The sequence below is a fragment of the Callorhinus ursinus genome, unplaced genomic scaffold, assembly GCF_003265705.2.
Source record: "Callorhinus ursinus isolate GAN/ISIS: 27379988/994484 unplaced genomic scaffold, GSC_fseal_2.0 scaffold100, whole genome shotgun sequence".
NCBI lineage: Eukaryota > Metazoa > Chordata > Mammalia > Carnivora > Otariidae > Callorhinus > Callorhinus ursinus.
The window spans coordinates 627,721-646,879 of NW_027397162.1; the positions used below are offsets into that span (position 1 = coordinate 627,721).

Here is a 19,159-nt window from a genome sequence, read left to right on the forward strand (position 1 = left end):
AAGCAGACTCCCCACTGAGCGGGAAGCCTTATGAACCATCCAGGTGCCCCACAGCAGCAGCTTCTTTACCCTGACCCCAGCTCCTTCATCCTGGAAACAGTGCCATCCGCACATTCGTTGGTGCGTTGGACACACATTTATGATGGTGTTGCCTCTTCCCACTACTGCCTATGTCTACTTCACTAGAATTTCTCTGCTTTCAGGTTGCTGGCATGGAGCAGAGGATGGGAAGGCACCTTCAGAGCAGGCTGCTTCTATAGGAGTGTCACAGGTCAGGACTCACCATGCAGGTTCATATCCCCAGAAGGCACACCCCTGTGGGATATGTTGTCTGGTCTTAAAAGACATTTTGGGTGTGGCTCTGCATCAGAGAACACGTCCCCAGTTGAGATCTTACACATGTAGGAAACAAGTCTGTTTCACTGCGAACCTTCACCAGCATGGGAAGCAGCATAGTGGAGAGAAACTGTTGAAATGGGCTTCATTTGTGAAGAGCTGTAGGTCCCATGTGTCAGGGAAGTCCTTTACCAATGGGGAGGTTGATAAGGATTTCCTCGCCAGTTCAGGCCAGCACCAGCACCAGGCCACTCATAATGGGCAGAAACCACACAGTTGCACCGTGTGTGGGGAAGCTATTAACAGTGGGAAGAGCCATTGCAGTTGGTGTGAATGCAAGAAAACTTTTAGCCACAAATACACTCTTGCTGAACGCCTGAGTGTCCGCACTGGAGAAAGGCCTTATGAGTGCAGTGAATGTGGGAAATCCTTCACCCGAAGGTTTAACCTCTTCCAGCATCAGAAAGTCCACACCGGAGAAAGGCCCTATAAATGCAATGAATGTGGGAAATTCTTCACCCACATCTCCAGTTTCATTCAACACCAGAGAATTCACACAGGGGCAAAGCCTTATAAATGCAGCAGATGTGGGAAATTCTTTGGCCAGAGCTCCAGCCTTATTGTACACAAGAGAGTTCACACTGGAGAAAAGCCTTATGAGTGCAGTGAATGTGGAAAATCCTTTAGCCAAAGCTCCAGTCTCATTAAACATCAGAGAGTTCACACTGGAGTGAGGCCTTATGAGTGCAGTGAATGTGGAAAATGTTTTGGTGACACCTCCAGCCTCATTAAACACCGTAGAGTTCACACTGGAGAGAAACCTTATGAGTGCAGGGAATGTGGGAAATTTTTTAGCCAAAGTTCTGGCCTCATTCAACACCAGAGAGTTCACAGTGGAGAAAGACCTTATGAGTGTAAGATATGTGGGAAATCCTTTACCCGCAACTCTGACCTCTTTCAACACAAAAGGGTTCACACTGGAGAGAGGCCTCATGAGTGCAGGGAATGTGGAGAATTCTTCAGTGACACCCAGTTTGCTCAACACCAAAAAATTCACATCAGAAAAAGGTCTCATGAGTGCAACAAATGTGCAAAAGCTTTCAGCCGAAGGTCTAACCTCATTAGACACCAGAAAGTTTACCACCACACGGAAAGGCCATATGTGTGCAGCAAATGTGGGAAAGCCTTCAGTCAGTGGTCTGCCGTGATTCAGCACCAGAAAGTTCACAATGCAGATCGGCTTTATGAGTGCAGTGAATGTGGGAAAGCCTTTAGCCGAAGGTGTAACCTCATCCGACACAAAAAAGTCCACACTGGAGAGAGACCTCATGAGTGCAGTGAATGTGGGAAAACCTTCAGCCGAAAGTCTCACGTCATTGGGCACCAGAAAGTTCACACAGCAAAGCCATAGCCATGCAAGAAGCAGGCTTTCTACGTGTTTGATATAATGCCATGGGAGGAGAGCCTTTGTGAGGGAGACATCTTCCTGAAGTTGAACTCATACATCTGAATATACACCACAGGGAAGATTCCCTGTAAGTTCCAGGTATGTGGGAAGCTTCTAGGAACCATATTGCACTTCCTAACCAGCTTGGGCTCCTTGCTGAAATTGTGTGACTGCCAGTTTTCGTAGTATAAGTCAGCTCTACTGCCTAGAAAGGCCCCCATGGTATGCATCAGTTACCCCACTGTTTAGGGAAGTAGATCTCTGTGTTCTGTCTGGAGAAAATAATGAGCAGCCTGAGCCTTTAGAGTAACATCATTCCCTTTTCTCTAATTAATGTGTATATCTGATCCAGTTTTCTCCCAGAACACCTTATCTGGGTTCTACTGGTGGCTTGCAGAGAAGGTTTGTCTTCAAGGACATTGTTTTCATATGACACTTGTGATGGATTTTTCCATTCTCCATGTCACCAACCCATAAACTGCCTGCCTGACCTTGCTATGATTTGTGCAATAATAAAGGCCTTATTGTTTAAGCCACCTTTAATCTTGGGGGTTGTATTCACTAGCTGGTTGCTTTGAAAACATCATGAAGGGGTAAACAGCTTGTGTGACAGTTCCCAACTTTGGGAGGGCAACAGGCTTTGTACAACTAACATGCAGCCTGGAAGCCAAGATTTTTTTGTGGGCCCAAAGGTCACATTGAGGAGCGGGCACTTGTGACAATCCCCAGTGTTTCTGGGATTGGTTCCTTTGTTTATAGTGCATATCATGTAATGACCACACAGCTAAGGGGACTCTCTTCCCCAGGTCCTTCAGAAGAGTCATGTGCCCTGATGCCCAGAATTTGGTAGGGTAGTGTCACTGGTTTTAACACTAAAGGGCTCAGGGGGGATCATAATTGATTAGAAACATTGGGTTGATAGGGAGTGCTGGAGCCTGCAGTAAACTAGATGGAACATCCCTCTTCTAAAAGTGCACCCACAGCTATTCCAGCATCTCTGGCTGTGTTGAGTGAGCATGTACCTCCTGGTCTGTGTATCTTGAATAGCTGAGGTCATTGGCAGAGAAATTAAGGTTTTGTGGATTCCTGTAGCTTTCTGGCCTGTTGACCTTAAGACTGCACATTCAGGAAAACAAGGTTAGAGAGAAGGGAGATCTCTTAGTCTAGTGATATGGCCTTTGTGACTAAGGTGGAAACATCCTCTATTGTTCACCAATATTTGCTATCACTGAGGTAAGGCATCCCTCCCAAAGCATTAGGAGAGAGGTGGTAGAGATAATAGAAGGATGCCAAATTTGATTTTTTTTTATAAGGAGTGGGAGAGATCCTTTTATTTTGAACCATTGCTTAAAGCTTTAAGTTATAATGACATACAGTAAACTGCACATATTTAAAATGTATAATTTGATAAGATTTGATGGTATAATCCACAAAATCATCATAATTGTGATAATGAGCATATAAGTCCCACACATATTTACCTCATAATTTTTATTAATCTCTCTCCCTGCCCTCTCTGGCTGTCTGGGCAAACTTGGATTTACTTTCCTTTACAGTAGACTACATTTTCTAGAATTTTATATGATTGGAATCATAAAGTATTTATTTTTTTCCCTGTTTCATATATACTGCATCATTACCTTGAGATTTTAAAAAGTTCATTCCTTTCATTGCTGAATCATATTCTGTTATATGGACATACCGGTATTTGTTTTTCCATATATCTGTTCCTTGGCATCTGGGTTTGCAGGTTTTGGCTATTACAAATAAAACTTCTGTGAAGGTTCATGTATAAATCTTTATACTGATACATGTTTCATTTTTCTTGTGTTAATATGTCTGAGTGCAATGCCTGAATCATAGGGTAGGTGAATGTTAACTTTTTAAGAAATTACCAAACTGATCTGAAATGGTTATTTTTTATATTTCCTACGAACGGTATATGAGAGTTTCACTACCTTCCTAGTTCCTGTGAGACATTGGAATTTCCACTTAATCCCTCCCTCCATAGGGTCCATCTGCAAGGATATAAAACCACTCACAGCCAGGCTTGAATACGCTCTTCAGCAACTGAGTCCCACTGCACATGTTGCCTGTAACCTGGTCCCTTTGATTTGGTGGTTCCTATGTGACAGGCATAGCAGGAGGTGACAGAATGTTTGCTGACTTTCTTATGCTATCTGTGTAAGGAATAATCTTTCTCAATCCATTTGGGCTTGTGGTTTCCTTACCAGCCTACCTATGGCAGATTGGCAAGCAAAACCTAGCAGCTGCATAAAGATTGTTTGACTGCTTGACACCACACCTTTCATTACCATGACTTTCTAGTTTCTTCATATCTAGTAAAGAAGTCACCTTTTGGCTTTCTCTTTCAAAGTTACCTGTAAGCAAAACCATTGTAAAAGGGGCTATGTATAACACTGGAGAAACATCTTTTGTAACAGACTAATATATCTATTAAATAAAGTGTAATAGTTATTTTCAAAGTGAGGAGGACGTTAGTAATATAGTACAATATAAAAGTTGTGATAATGTGGGAATATTAGACATTGAATACAGTGGTTTCATAAAGTACACAATAAGGAGAAATAAATTTCTATACAACTAAAATTAAAAATATCAGGGATGCCTGGCTGGCTCAGTCAGTAGAGCATGCAGCTCTTGATCTCTGGGTTGTGAGTTCAAGCCCCACATTGGGTATAGAGCTTACTTAAAAAAAAAAAAGATTTCTCTCAGATGGAGAAAATCTTAAAGCAGTCAGAAAGGGGTAAAGCCAATGGAAATTTTAAAGGAAAGCTAAAAATCTAAAACATTAAAGAAGAAACAGACATATATCTAGATAATACAACACAAAGAAGGAAAAATTACAGAGGGGGCATGTTTAGAACAGGGAAACACATGCTGCCTAGGCCCATTGTAATAAGGAAAATCAAGGACCGGAGAAAGTTATACACATGTACAGTGAGAGAAATAGAGGAACCAAAATCAGCTTGAGCCCATTCCTTTTCACAATTCGTGAGTGTAAGTGTACCATGAAATAAAAGCTTTTAAAATATTGAAGTAAAAATTATATATACCAAGAATATCCTCAGCCAACCAACAGACACATGAAAAGTTGCTCAACATCACTAATCATCAGAGAAATGTGAATCAAAACCACAATGAATATCACCTCACACCTGTCATAGTGGCTAAAATAAAAAACACGGAAAACAAGTATTGGCAAGGATGTGGAGGAAAAGGGAACTGTTCTGCCCCATTGGTGAGAATGCAAACTGGTTCAGCCATTGTGGAAAACAGTTTGAAGATTCCTCAAAAAATTAAAAATTAGAATTACCATATGATCCAGTAATTCCACTACTGAGTATTTACCCAAAGAATATGAAAACAGTAATTTGAAAAGATAGACACACCCTATGTTTATTGTAGCATTATTTACAATAGCCAAGATATGGAAACAACCCAGGTGTCTAGATGAATGGATAAAGATGTGTGTGTGTGTTTGTATGAAAATGTACACATACTGGAATATTACTCAACCATAAAAAAGAATGAATTCGTCCCATTTGCAACAGCATGGATGTACCTAGAGGGTATAATGTTAGGTGAAATAAGTCAGAGAAAGACAAATATGATTTCACTCACGTGGAATTTAAGACAGAAAAAAAGACAGACGTTTAAGTATAGAGAACAGACTGGTGGTTACCAGAGGGGAGGTGGGTGAGGGATGCATGAAATAGGTGACGGGGATTAAGAGTACAGTTGTGAGCATTGAGTAATGTATAGAATTGTTGAATCACTATATTGTACACCTGAAACTATTATAACACTGTACTTTAATTGTACTGGAATTAAAATAAATTAATTGAAAATTTTTTTAATTTAAAAAGGACAGAAAAGCAGAAATTTTTAAAAAATATATCCTCAGCCAATATGCCATTTGAAAGAAAAAGCAATAAAAATATTTGTGGGCATATTAAACTTGGGAATTTATTTTTCCAAACTGGGAATTTACCACAATGACTGTCTTAAAAACAAGTATTCAGACAAGACAAACCAAGCAGGGTGGTGAAATAGGGCTGGCATGTAAGGATAATCCATATCTTGATAATGTTTTTTTATTATCTAAAAGAAAAAATAATTTTGTACATATAACACAGTTTAAAAGTAAATTCTGGTATAGTTGGTAGTTTTAAGAGAAAAAGTCTTCTGAGTGCTGAAATGCTTTTGAGTTTTCGTTTTTCTGATTTTTGTTACAGTTGTCGAACTTGACAATAGGTTTTTAAAACTCAGAACTCACAGAAAAATAAGGCACGTTTAGAAGATATAGAGAAAAAAAGATAAGGTGGATTGTTCTTTCAGAAGCTAGGACCTGTTATAAAACTAGAAATGACGACAATTTGGTATTAGATATTTGCAGAGAGCTACACGTACAGAACAGTGGAGACCATGTAGAGCTTAGAAGGAGATCCATATACATCTGGACATCCACACCTAGTGTGGAAGGAAACTGTTGCTCCAAAGAAATATGTTCTGATGTGCATCAGAACACACGAACAAACACTTTTACAGCTGCATTCTTGTTATTGCAACACCCGAAAGCAATACGAAGGTCCATCAGTGTAGAATAGAGACAGATTATGAAATGGTGCCCTGAGCAGCAATGAAAATGGATGATACAGACACATTGAACAGCGTGGGTGAATTGTACTGACATTCATTGGGCAAAAGAAGTAAGATCAAACAAACACACAGCATATGATTCCATTCATATAAATGTCAATGATATACAGAGCCAAACTCTAGTTTTAGGGTTTATGCATAGTAAGGAAAACTATCAAGAAAATCCAAAAGGTGCTGACTTTAAAATCTGGATGTTGGATTACTCTTGGAGGAGGTGCAGACTGTGTCTGGGATGGAGTACTTGACATGGCAGGGCACTACTAGCATTCTTTGTATTTCACTCAGTGACAGATACAGAGGCATCTATTTTAGGAACATTTGTTAAATTCTAAATATCTACAAATTCCCTGTACTAATGTTATATATAACAATAAGAGTATAAAGAAAAATGGGATAAACATAAGTGTGGTCCTTAAGTGATAGCACCAAAAAACAATAAAATGAAAGAATTTAATGGAGATGAATTACATATAAGCTGCCCAGAGAGCAGAAAAGAGAAAAAAAAATTGGAAATGGAAAATGAAGAAAGAGAAAGTTGGGTATTAGGTTTAACTAGCAGGTTTCTTTCTAATGAGGTCTCTCATGAGAGGCAAGGCATGAAATATAAACACAAAATCAGTCAGTATCAGTATGAAGTCCTCACAGACCCAGAGAATGATTGCTTGGCTGAAAATCAGGTGAAATACAGATCAACCCATAAAATGCAAAAGAAAAAACTTTCCCAAAATGATTCACTCAGCTTCAAAAACAGGATGATCACAGTTATTTGGATACAAAGTATTTCCATTAAGAACATGGTCTAGAACTTGGACAAAGAGTTTGAGTCAAGTTGTACCATGGAATGATGGTTGGAGTTTATAGGTTGTAAATCTGTTTTCTCATCTTCAGATGGACATGAGGATACTTAGCTTATAGCTGAGTTGTATGAATAACTTGTTAGTAAAACCATAGAAATAAAATAATTTCAGACCCACTCTTAGAAAATACGAAATCTGCTGCAGAACCTACAGACCAATAAGGTCAGGGGACAGACATGCAGGTCAGGAAAGAACTGACAGCAGGCATTAGAACAGGTCTGGGAGAGCTCACTGTGAGGTGTGTCTGTCTGAGTCAGCGGTGGGGTCATCAGAGATAAGGAAATTGCTGTATCTTTTGTTAACTTCATTGATTAACTGTACGAATTAGGTGTTGTTGGGCTAAGGTTAAGTTTTATATAGAGTGTGTTCTAATCAACTATTCAAGAATTAATTGGTCTAGGAATTACTACTTTAGGACTACAGAGGACAGAAGTTAGTTGGTGACTCTCTAGGTAATTAGAAAGCATTTAAATCAGGATGGTTTAGAGAAACACACCCTGACCCGATAGTGGAGCCTGTGAGTGGATGTTGTGGGAAGGATAGGGCCTTATCACAGACTATGGTGTAAACTTAAGCTCAAGAAAGCGTTGCACAGTGCATGAATTTTTTATAAAAATTAATTGGACTTGAGGCCTATAAATGTCATCTTTTTCTGTGTGTAAATAATAAAAGGCTACATATTCTCAAAGATAGCATTCAGTCCTAGGATTTATCAAAATTAACTATAAAATAGTTGTAAAATTGCCTGGACTCCTCAGGAAAATTAAAAGATTAAATTAAAATCCTTAAAGACAATATGAACAGCCTGAATTAAATAGAGGAAAAGAGATCACTGGGGAAAAAAACACTTATATTTAATAGTAAATACGAGAAATAGAGTGAAAATGCTTACTTACATTCTTGAAAGTTTACCTTTTGTTTAAAGTAAAAGCCAGTGATTGAAAATTGGAAACTCTAGGTTTGTAAGTATACCATGAAATAAAAGCTTTTAAAATATTGAAGTAAAAATTATGTATACCAAGAATATCCTCAGCCAGCCAGCAGACACATGAAAAGTTGCTCAACATCACTATTAAACCAAAATATTTTAATCAAAATTAGGAATCACATGGGGGCGCCTGGGTGGCTCAGTTGGTTAAGCGACTGCCCTTGGCCCGGGTCATGATCCTGGAGTCCTGGGATCGAGTCCCACATCGGGCTCCCTGCTCAGCTGGGAGTCTGCTTTTCCCTCTGACCCTCTTCCCTCTCGTGCTCTCTATCTCTCATTCTCTCTCTCTCAAATAAATAAATAAAATCTTAAAAAAAATTAGAAATCAGATGGAAGTTCATTAAAGTAAAACACAATTAGGTATGTACTAAATGACATCTAAAAAGCAAAGGTGATGCCCCTTCATTACTCTTCACCATTGTTAGGACAAAGTTTAGAATTCTTGTCTGATCTATGGTATTCTGCCACAAATATTATAGCTTTGTTGTTTATTAAGGTTGCATGTGTGTTCCCCACATGGGCCATTCCAGATATTTTCCCTGATAGATACAGCCTCATCTACCTATGTTTAGGAAAAAATACATATATTAAAACTATTAAAAGGCCCTGTTTTATGCTAGATATACGGGACGTTTTACTTATGCTGGCAAACATGGTAGTTTTCATATATTACATCCCCCTAAAGGAGCTTGAACTTAGTTGAGGAATATAGCATGTGTATATTAAGTAATCATTGCGGGGCGCCTGGGTGGTTCAGTCATTAAGTGTCTGCCGTCGGCTCAGGTTATGATCCCAGGGTCCTGAGATTGAGCCCCACGTCGGGCTCTCTGCTCGGTGGGAGGCCTGCTTCTCCCTCTCCCATTCCCCCTGCTTGTGTTCCCTCTCTCACTGTCTCTCTCTCTGTCAAATAAATAAATAAAATCTTTTTAAAAAATTTAAAAAGTAATCATTGCATATTGTATAAGTCTATTTTGACTCCACTATGGCTGTATGAGGGTGGGGTGTTAATCACTGAATATCACAGATTCCTAGAATTGTAACTTGCACCAAATAGTCACCTACATATTGACAGAGAGTGAAATGAAAAATAGATTTATCTGTACCGATCAAAAGATACACAACTGTTTTACCAGATTAAGGAAAATTGTTTTCCTTGTCCAGCAGGCAAAGCAGAACTGAGAGACACACATATCACTGCTGGTGAGCACAAATGGGCTGAATGTTGGAAAACATGATGCTACAAACACAGTAGTGTTTACTAGCCACGGGTTTAGACTCAAAATAAGTACTATGCAAAGAGACAAAATGGAAGAGAGAGAGGAACAGCAGACAAAGGAGCTCACCAGGATCAGGATGGTGTGTGTGGCTCTGGCCTCATGGGAAGGTCTGGGGCAAAGTCTGTGGCTATGAGTGTGTTGGACTTGCTGCTTGTGCCTGAGCAGGAAAAGGACGATGGAGCCTCTGGCACAGACCATGAGGCTCAAACACACAACAGCAAAGAAAGAATACACAACGGCATTTAGTGAGCCTATAAATTTATCTTGTGGTAGTCCAGAACAGTAGACATATGTTTTTTTCAAACTAAGGTTTTTGCTGTTCAGTGGCCCACTCTTATTGGAATGCAGATATTTAACAGGAGATACAAGATCCAGCAGAGGAAACAGCAGAAGCCAATGCACTTTGGAGATATTCTGAGCTCCATCACCCTAGAGATATTAAAATGAATTTTAATGGCCTGGTAGCCACTCAACAGGCAGGTGATGCTGAGGGAAACTCCTCTGCCCAATCTGTATACATAAAAGGCAACTTTACATCCAATGTTATCCAGGATGTATTTCCATCCAAAAGCTGCCATGGTCTGAGGGATCCCCTTGGAGAAAAGCACCAAGGAGTTGGCTAAGAACAGTTGGTTGAGAATCAGGTCTTTGGATTTCAACTTGTGTCCAGTAAACAAAGTGAAGTTATAAAGACCAAAGAGGAAGAATTTCCCAGGATCCCCACTCCTGTCTGAATGAGGAAGATAATCCCCATTTCCAAGTTGAAAGAGCCCATCACATCAATATCAAGTGGAAATTGGTCTTTTTCTTTTTTAAGTGGAAATTGGCTTTAATTGGAGTGGAAGATCTGGAGGAAATCTAAAATATGTGTATTACTATCTTCATGTTTCCTGTAGGGCTTTTCATTAACTACATTTTTTTCCCATGTAAAGGACATTCAGAATATGTCCTTAAAAGCAAACAAAAGGGGGTGCCTGGGTGGCTCAATTGGTTAAGCATCCAACTCTTGATTTTGGCTCAGGTCATGATCTCAGGGTCATGAGATCAAGCCCCACCTCATGAAGCTTGCTTAAGATTCTCTCTCCCTCCCCCTTTGACCCTCTTCCCTACTCTTCCCCCCCCACCAAAAAATAAAAAATAAAAAAGCAAACAAAAGGATCAGAGAGAGGTTATCTAAAGGAGATTTTACTAAGTAGTTGTAAATAATGCAAAATGTTTCTCCAAGGATGTGTACTAATTGACAACAACCATTAGTCCTTGGGTTATTAAAGGAGGGAATTGTGGGGTATTTAGACATAAACTTTCACGTTAACTTTATAGGCAGGTGGATTTGTTCAAAATGTTTAGATACAATTGTGATTTTTATAACAGCAATTAAAATTGAAAAATAATTTTTAAAAAAAGTAGTAGAATATACATATGAACTTTATCAAAGAAGAATTTTAAACCAAGGGAAATTTCCAGAAATAATTTTAAAAAGAAAACAAACTGAATTCAATTCTCCAACAAAGATGTCATTTTATGTGGAGTGAGAATTTATACAGTTTCTATAAATCAGAGACAACTTTGAGTTGTCTGACTCCTTAACAGCTGTGATCACTGGTCACTCCTATGCTCAAAGTGTAATCATTCAAGGGCAAAAAGGGACTCATTTTATTCCTTTAATCAAAAGGGAATGGTGACCATGGAGGCATGTTAAGGGCTAAATTATGTGCACTGTGCTCTCAAAGAAAGAATATTGAAATATCAATCATTATGCTACTTGGGTAGAACTTTATTTTTTTTATTTTATTATGTTAGTCACCATACAATACATCTTTAGTTTTTTTTTTTAAGATTAACTTTATTGCTTTATTTAATCCATCATATCCAAAATATTAGCATTTCAACATGTAAATAATAACTTTAACAATGACATACTTTATTGGTATTGTCTTCAAAGTTCAGTGTTTTTGATTCTCAATTTGGGTATTAAATTTCCATGAGAAAGGGTTGACCTGTATTTAAAATTTACAGTTGAAACAAGACTCACATACCATACTGAAGAGTTTTCTAAAAAGTGCATCAAGTTAATTGCCTCTAAGTTAAATATAACTAAAAATTCAACCCCAGTTGGGCCGACTGCATTTCCCGTACTCCATAAACTGGCTAGTGACTACGTACTGGATAGCAGGGGTGTAGAGAAGTGATTTGTCCAAGTGGGGTCCCCAGACCCGCAGCATCAGCATCAGCTGGGAACTTGCTAGAAGTGCAAATTCTCAAGGCCCACCCAGACGCATTGAACCAGAAAACTCTGGGAGGGGGCCCAGCGCCCTTCAGAGGAGCCCTCCACACAATTATGAGGTGAGCACATCATTAGTTTTTGATGTGGTGATCCACGATCCATTGTTTTCATATAACACCCTGTGCTGCATGCAGTACGTGCCCTCCTTAATACCCATCACCGGGCTAACTTATCCCCCCAACCCCCTCCCCTCTAAAACCCTGTTTCTCAGAGTCCATAGTCTCTCATGGTTCATCTCTCCCTCCGATTCGGCCCCTTCATTTTTCCTTTCCTTCTAATGACCTCCATGCTATTTCTTATGTTCCACAAATAAGTGAAACCATATGATAATTGACTTTCTCTGTGGAGAAAGGAGAACCCTCTCACACTTGGTGGGAATGTAAGTTGGTATAGCCACTTTGGAAAACAGTGTGGAGATTCCTCAAAAAACTAAAAATAGAGCTACCCTATGACCCAGCAATTGCACTCCTGGGTATTTACACCAAAGACACACATGTAGTGAAAAGAAGGGCCATGTGTACCCCAGTGTTCATAGCAGCAATGTCCACAATAGCCAAACTTGGAAAGAGCCGAGATGCCCTTCAACAGATGAATGGATAAAGAAGATGTGGTCCATATATACAATGGAATATTACTCAGCCATCAGAAAGGATGAATACCCAACTTTTACATCAACATGGCTGGGACTGGAGGAGATTATGCAAAGTGAAATAAGTCAAGCAGAGAAAGTCAATTATATGGGTAAAACTTTATATGTCAGAACAAACCATCCTGTTAATGCTACAGGTGTGAGGGGTGAACACACTAGAATTTCATATTGATCAGAGGGGACAGTGAAGTTCTTGTTGGGTAGAAAGAGTTACAGATTTATAGATAATTATAATTTCACAGTAATTTTGAAATTGGTTCTAGGTCAGGGTAACATCGAGAACCTGAGAATATTGAAGTCCCTGATGATCTCTGCTCTCTTAAGTGTGGAATCTTCAGTCACTTTTCTCTTGAAAGAGTCATATCTCCCGACGGGAGTTGGAGGTTTATACTCTTAACACCAATCGCAGGTATTGTAGAGAAATATAATAACAGACTCCTTTAAACACAGGCTCTCAGTGATTCAAAATAAACAAAACCCTACTGCATATATCTGCAATTGCCACCCAGAAATCAAGTGTCCATTTACAGATGAGAACTAAAAATCATTATCTTACTGTTCTTCGCTTCCATTTAGAGTTAAGCCTTTGCCCTGAATGTCATAAGAGTGCATGTCTATTCAGAAGCAAGAGGAGAAGATGCCAGGGTAATAGGGAAGAAGGAGGGATATGCTTGGGAGCCCTGAAGCAGGTGGATGAGCATGACAGTGTGTCTGGATCCCTCAGAAAATTCCCTAATGCTTTCAATCCTAAGAGTACTTGTTTCAATCCAAGCAAGAAGAATGAGGTTTTTTCATATGAGTTTCTTACTAGGTTTTATGGAATACATTCTATTTCCTCAGAGGTTCTGATACTTGTTTTTTATTTATTTATTTTTATTTTTTTTTAAGATTTTATTTATTTATTTGAGAGAGAGAGAATGAGAGATAGAGAGCACGAGAGGGAAGAGGGTCAGAGGGAGAAGCAGACTCCCCGCTGAGCAGGGAGCCCGATGCGGGACCCGATCCCGGGACTCCAGGACCATGACCTGAGCCGAAGGCAGTCGCTTAACCAACTGAGCCACCCAGGCGCCCATGATACTTGTTTTTTAAAATAGCCACCTACCCAAACAGATGGTGTTTGCTGCCAGGACAATAGTTGGCAGAGACATCTGTACACCTGTACGTCTGTGGAGATGGGGATTCTGAAGCCTGAGATAAAAATTGGGGATTCCATGATCTTGCCTCTTGCTAGGAAGTGATTATCTCTTCACTTGTAATTGGTGAGGGAGGGTCTGTATGGGACTTAAAATTATATCTGAAAAGCATTTGTGAAGTGAGCATTATGTAAAGCTATTAATGTTAATTAACAAACTTGTACAAAGAGAATGACTATAGAAATAGAGAAGTTGGTGAAGTTGGTGATTGGCTAAGTCTCGATGGGAAGTAGAGGTCACGGGGTTCTGAGACTTGAGAGAATTCAGTTGAGTCCATGGCTATGCTGCATCTAGGCTACCATGAAAATTGTTTTCCAAAGCATATTTTTATTTCTGAGACCACTGAACAAAAACAAACTTGGCTGTTAAGAAAAAGTAAAGTGAGAGAAAGTTGACCAATGTGTATAAACAGAGGGAAAGGGGTGGTGTCGTGTGCTGAATAAATATTTATTGAGCACCTTGTCTGTCTCAGATGCTATTCTAAATGTGTGTTCACACCAGTGAAAAGAACCAAAAATGTGTTGCTCACATTCTAATTGATGGAAACAGAGAACAAATAATAAAAGAAATATTAGGGTTAACAGTAAGTTGTAAAGTTATGTCACCCAAATACAGACAGTAGAAAATTCAGGTAAAGATGATCGTGTACAATAGAGTGGATGGCAATGTAAAATATGGTGATCAGGGTGGTCTCACAGGGGTGTGACATTTGAGCAAATATTTGAGTGGTGAGGGATTTGCATATTTGGGAGGATGTTCCACACAGATGAAACAACGAGACTAGTGCCTGAAGGAGAGGATCATGCCTGGATCTTTGCTGAAAATGTGAAGAGCACAGCTATGAAGGGAGTAAGGGTAAAGCTTTGAGGCCGAAGGGCTAAGGGAGCCAGGTCATGTAGGGCACTGGAGACCATTGTAAGGAGTTTGGAGTTTCTCTAAGTGAAATGGTAAGCGAATGTGTATATAGTATTGGAATAGAGAGGGGCATGATCCAACCTGTATATTAAAAGGATCACTCTGGCCTTTGTATTGTACGTAGACTAAGGGGAACAGAGGAAGTGGAGAGGTCCGTGAATCACTATTGTGCCATAATTCGAACAGGGCAAGTTTAAAGAAACAGAGGACTGCAATAACAAGGGATTGGAGGGTGAGAAGTCACAAGAACTCTGAAGAGTACAGGATCATCAGGCGCAGGGAACTCCAGGCCCGAGCTAGGACAGCCAGAGGGCATGTCCCAGGATGAGATCTGTACCTTGTGGGTGAGCGCACAGCTGGACCACTGAGTGACAGATAAGTCTCAGTGTGAGTCTCCAGCTCCCGGGTCCTGCTGGGCATGGTAGCCAGCAGCTTTCCCAACACCACCCTCCCCGGGAAGTTTTGAAGTGGCCTACCTCTGACCCTCAAGAATAGCTTTCCCAAACACTCCCAACTTCCAGAGGACAAGTCCCAGAAGTACTGCTGTTGAGGCATCAAAGCAACTCTGCAATTCCATAAATCACCACCTGCCCTTTTGGACAAGATCTTGTAAAGGCCCTTACTGTATCCAGTTAGCAGAATGAAATTATAAAGACAAAGGAGTGAAGAATTACCCATGATGCCAAACCCTGGCAGAGGAAGAAAATCCCCATTTCCAAGTTGACAGAACTCATCACAGCAATATCTAGTGAAACTTGATCTTAATTGAAGTCAGAAGAATTAAAAATAACAAAAATTTGTTACCATCATCTCGCCCAGCAATTCCAGCGTTAAGCCTAACACAGGCTTTCTCGCTCTAAATGAACATTAAGAGTATGTGTGTGAGGGTCACTACCAATGTTCTGCTTTGGAAATAATGTAAACATTTTGGAAATAATGTAAACCAAGTATAACAGGCTCTGGTTCTCTTCAGCTATAAACATGGAGGAATTCCTCACTGCAGGTATGGAGTTACCTCCAGGATATATTCTTATGTGAAAAAAAAAGTGAGATGCAGATGAGCATGTGAACTAGGGTCTGTTTTTCTAAGAATGCAAAGAATAGCAGTATAAATATAAATATAAATAAATACAGTGTTTGAAGAGGACTATGGAAGGATTAACAAAAAACATAAAAATAATGGCCTCATGGGGCAGAGAAAGTTGAAGGCTAGACTTCTCTCAACTGACCTTGTATTATATTTTGACTGTTGTAAAAATGGAAATACTTTGCACATTTATCAAACAACATAAAACCAACATATACTAGAATAACCTATTACTTTCAATGTCAAAATGAATTTTAAGCTATATATTTGTGTGTATGTATGCAAACGTCATTATGTGTGAAGTTTGTGACCAATCCATATAAATAACTTTTGAGAAACTTAAAAAAATAATTTTGTCTGTTTATTTTTATTGGGATATATTCAGACAAAACACCAGCCAAGAAATTGTGAACTGGTATTCAATATCATTTTTTTTAGTAAAATCATAGTTTTTTTTTAAATGATGGAATAAGAATATTAATATACTTGAGAACCAAGACTTTTAGGAAAAAATAAAAGAAATAGAAAAGCAATCTGCTTTAAGATAATACATTTGTTCATTTCCTTGAAAAAAATCAACATTAACCAGTCCGTATTTGACTTAAAATATATAGAGAGACATGAACAGGTACAGATATTATGACCAACTCCCTGAGTAACTACCACCTCCATTCCCCAGATTGTGACCTCTAAATGCAATTTCTCACTAAAAAAGTGTAAGACATCTTGATAAAAATTTGACAATCCCTAGTCAGGATGAGAAAAATGACTTTGAAACATCTTGTTAAACCATCAAGTCAGAAATTCGTGAAAAACTTCTTCCAGTGAGAGGCAGTAAGAAGGAACTGTACTGGGCGCCTGGGTGGCTCAGTCGTTAAGCATCTGCCTTCGGCTCAGGTCATGATCCCAGGGTCCTGGGATCGAGCCCCACATGGGGCTCCCTGCTCCATGGGAAGCCTGCTTTTCCCTCTCCCACTCCCCCTGCTTGTGTTCCTTCTCTCGCTGTGTCTCTCTGTCAGATAAATAAATAAAATCTTAAAAAAAAAAAAAGAAGGAACTGTACTACCTCTGAAGTATCCTTCACAATGAACTAGAATTTGAGTGAACCATTAGCAAAAATTATACATTTAGTGGCTGTCTGGGACAGTGTGTGAAACAACATCAGTGTGATGCAGTAAGTTAATAGTATGTCTTAAATTATTCTAGATAAATGATCCATTTATTTTCTTTTTTATAAGAATGAGGAAAAAAAGGAGGACTTATTATTTGCCAGACTCTTAATAGAAAAACACAAATTAGGGATGCTTGGGTGGCACGGTCAGTTAAGCATCTGCCTTTGGCTCAGGTCATGATCCCAGGGTCCTGAGATCAAATCATGCATTGGGCTCCTTGTTCAGCAGGGAGCCTGCTTCTCCCTCTGCCTGCCCTGCCTGCAGCTACCCCTGCTTGTGCTCTCTCACTCTCTTCCCTGACAAATAAATAAATAAAATCTTTAAAAAATAACCCACAAATTATATGGGTGTACATTGATTAGATCCTGATTCAAATGATTATTAGTGGTTTTTTGAGGAAATAAGGAAAACATGAGCTCTTATTATTTAATGATATTATTGAGTTTTTGTTATTGTTGTAGGTATTATAAAGGTATTCAGGTCCTCCTTAATGAATGAATACCATCTTTAGATCCCATATCACTGTGTGGAAGTATGTTGTTGATTATTTACTCAAGAATATAATGATATATATAATTTTTTGTTAAATAATCCGGTGTGGATAATGTGGGTAGCAGTGTAGATGAAATGAAATGACTGTGTGCTGATAATTAACTGTTGAAGCTGGTAATAAGTCTATGAGCTTTATGCTATTACCTTTCACATATATTTGGAATATTCCATTGTGCCAGTTTTTAAAAACATTTTCTTCTCTTAATAATATTTTCTAAGTTTTATGTCTTTAAGGCAATATTTTTCAACCTGAGACAATATACTTTTTATTCTTAGTGTTTCATTAAATGTTAAATTACTTTATTCTTACTATATTTAAATGTTTTTCTGTCTTTAGACAGGACTCTAAAAATCAAATGATGTCTGTATCCAGAGGGACCAGATAAATGAGCAGTTTGGAAAGTAAAAAGGTAAAAGCTGCCTAATATACAGGTGCTTGTGCGCTCATCATTTAATGAAGTGTATCAGATTTTCACATAATTCTAAATGTAAGGAATCTGGCTTAATAAATTTCCATACTATTTAAAAGAAAGGAATATTCACTTTAAGAAAACTCTTTGGGAGCAGGTATCCAAACTAGGTCTATTTTGTATGAGCCTTTGTGGCAAGTCAATGATTTCACTCATAAAAAACCTTATCAGTGATGGAAAAAGAAGCAGAGATCTAAAGTATATTAATATAAAATGAAATTCAATAAGATTTTGAGGGGGAGGCTTCCCTAAGAATGGGTTTTCTTCAAGAAATACTCTGGTACTGGATGGAGAAATATGGAAATATTCCCAAATTCATCAGAAATAAGAGGACTATCCTGGTCCCTTATTGACTCCAATTTCCTGACATTTCAATAAGTCAGGGAAAATAGCTATGAGATACATTTATTTTAAATGGAAATATATTATTGAGAGCTGAAATGCCTGCATATCTCAGAAGCACTATAGGACCACATAAAATGTTAGAATTAAGAACATAGTTTAACATTTATGTATTTGCTATGAAAATAATCAGAAATCAACCAGTTTTCTGTATGTAGGAAATATTGTCTCTAGAATTATAAAGATATCTCACTAAAGATAATAGTTTTGCCAAATAGCAAATAGTCTACTAAAATATTCATTTAGTAAATTAAATAATTTAATAAGCTAAATAATGGTAGTGAAGTACTGAAGCAAAATTAAAGCCCTATTAAAAGCTTAAAATCAGTACTAAAAAAATAGCATGACAGACTTAATCTCAAGATAGAAAATCTAATGCTGTAAGTGATTTAATTAACACAGTATCTTCTTCATATAATTCAAGTTAAAATTTATAAATTTTTCTTTTTTTTTAGAGAGGGATGGGGAGGGGCAGAGGAAGAGAGAGAGAGAGAATCTTTTTTTTCTTTTAAAGATTTTATTTATTTGAGAGAGAGCGAGAGCACGAGAGGGGGGAGGGCCAGAGGGAGAAGCAGACTCCTCGCTGAGCAGGGAGCCCAATGTGGGACTCGATCCCAGCACTCCAGGATCGTGACCTGAGCCGAAGGCAGTCGCTTAACCAACTGAGCCACCCAGGTGCCCAAGAGAGAGAGAATCTTAAGCAGGCTTCATGACCAGCCTGAAGCCCAATAAGGTCTCAGTCTCATGACCCTGAGATCATCACCTGAGCCAAAATCAAGAGTCAGACGTTTAACCAACTGAGCTACTCAGACATCCCTTTTATTATTATTTTTTTAATTTTTATTTT

The 19,159-nt window shown here is 38.7% G+C and overlaps 1 protein-coding gene and 1 pseudogene across 3 annotated transcripts in view; one reads left to right on the top strand and one right to left on the bottom strand.

The window, feature by feature from the left end:
• LOC112806586 (uncharacterized) overlaps nucleotides 1-19,159 on the top strand; it is a 54,744-nt gene that overhangs the window by 4,347 nt on the left and 31,238 nt on the right. The window contains exons 3-4 of one of the 3 annotated variants that reach the window (XM_073889043.1): nucleotides 391-401; nucleotides 440-3,824. The exons of 1 other annotated variant lie outside the window; for it this stretch is intronic. In XM_073889043.1, coding sequence (XP_073745144.1) covers nucleotides 391-401; nucleotides 440-1,747 — 1,319 coding nt within the window. In that variant the 3' untranslated portion in view covers nucleotides 1,748-3,824. Of the gene's footprint in view, nucleotides 1-390; nucleotides 402-439; nucleotides 3,825-17,777; nucleotides 17,851-19,159 lie in introns of those variants that run through there. One more of the 3 variants, XR_012377009.1, reaches the window with a different exon arrangement.
• On the bottom strand, nucleotides 9,418-10,363 carry LOC112806444 (vomeronasal type-1 receptor 1-like; annotated as a pseudogene).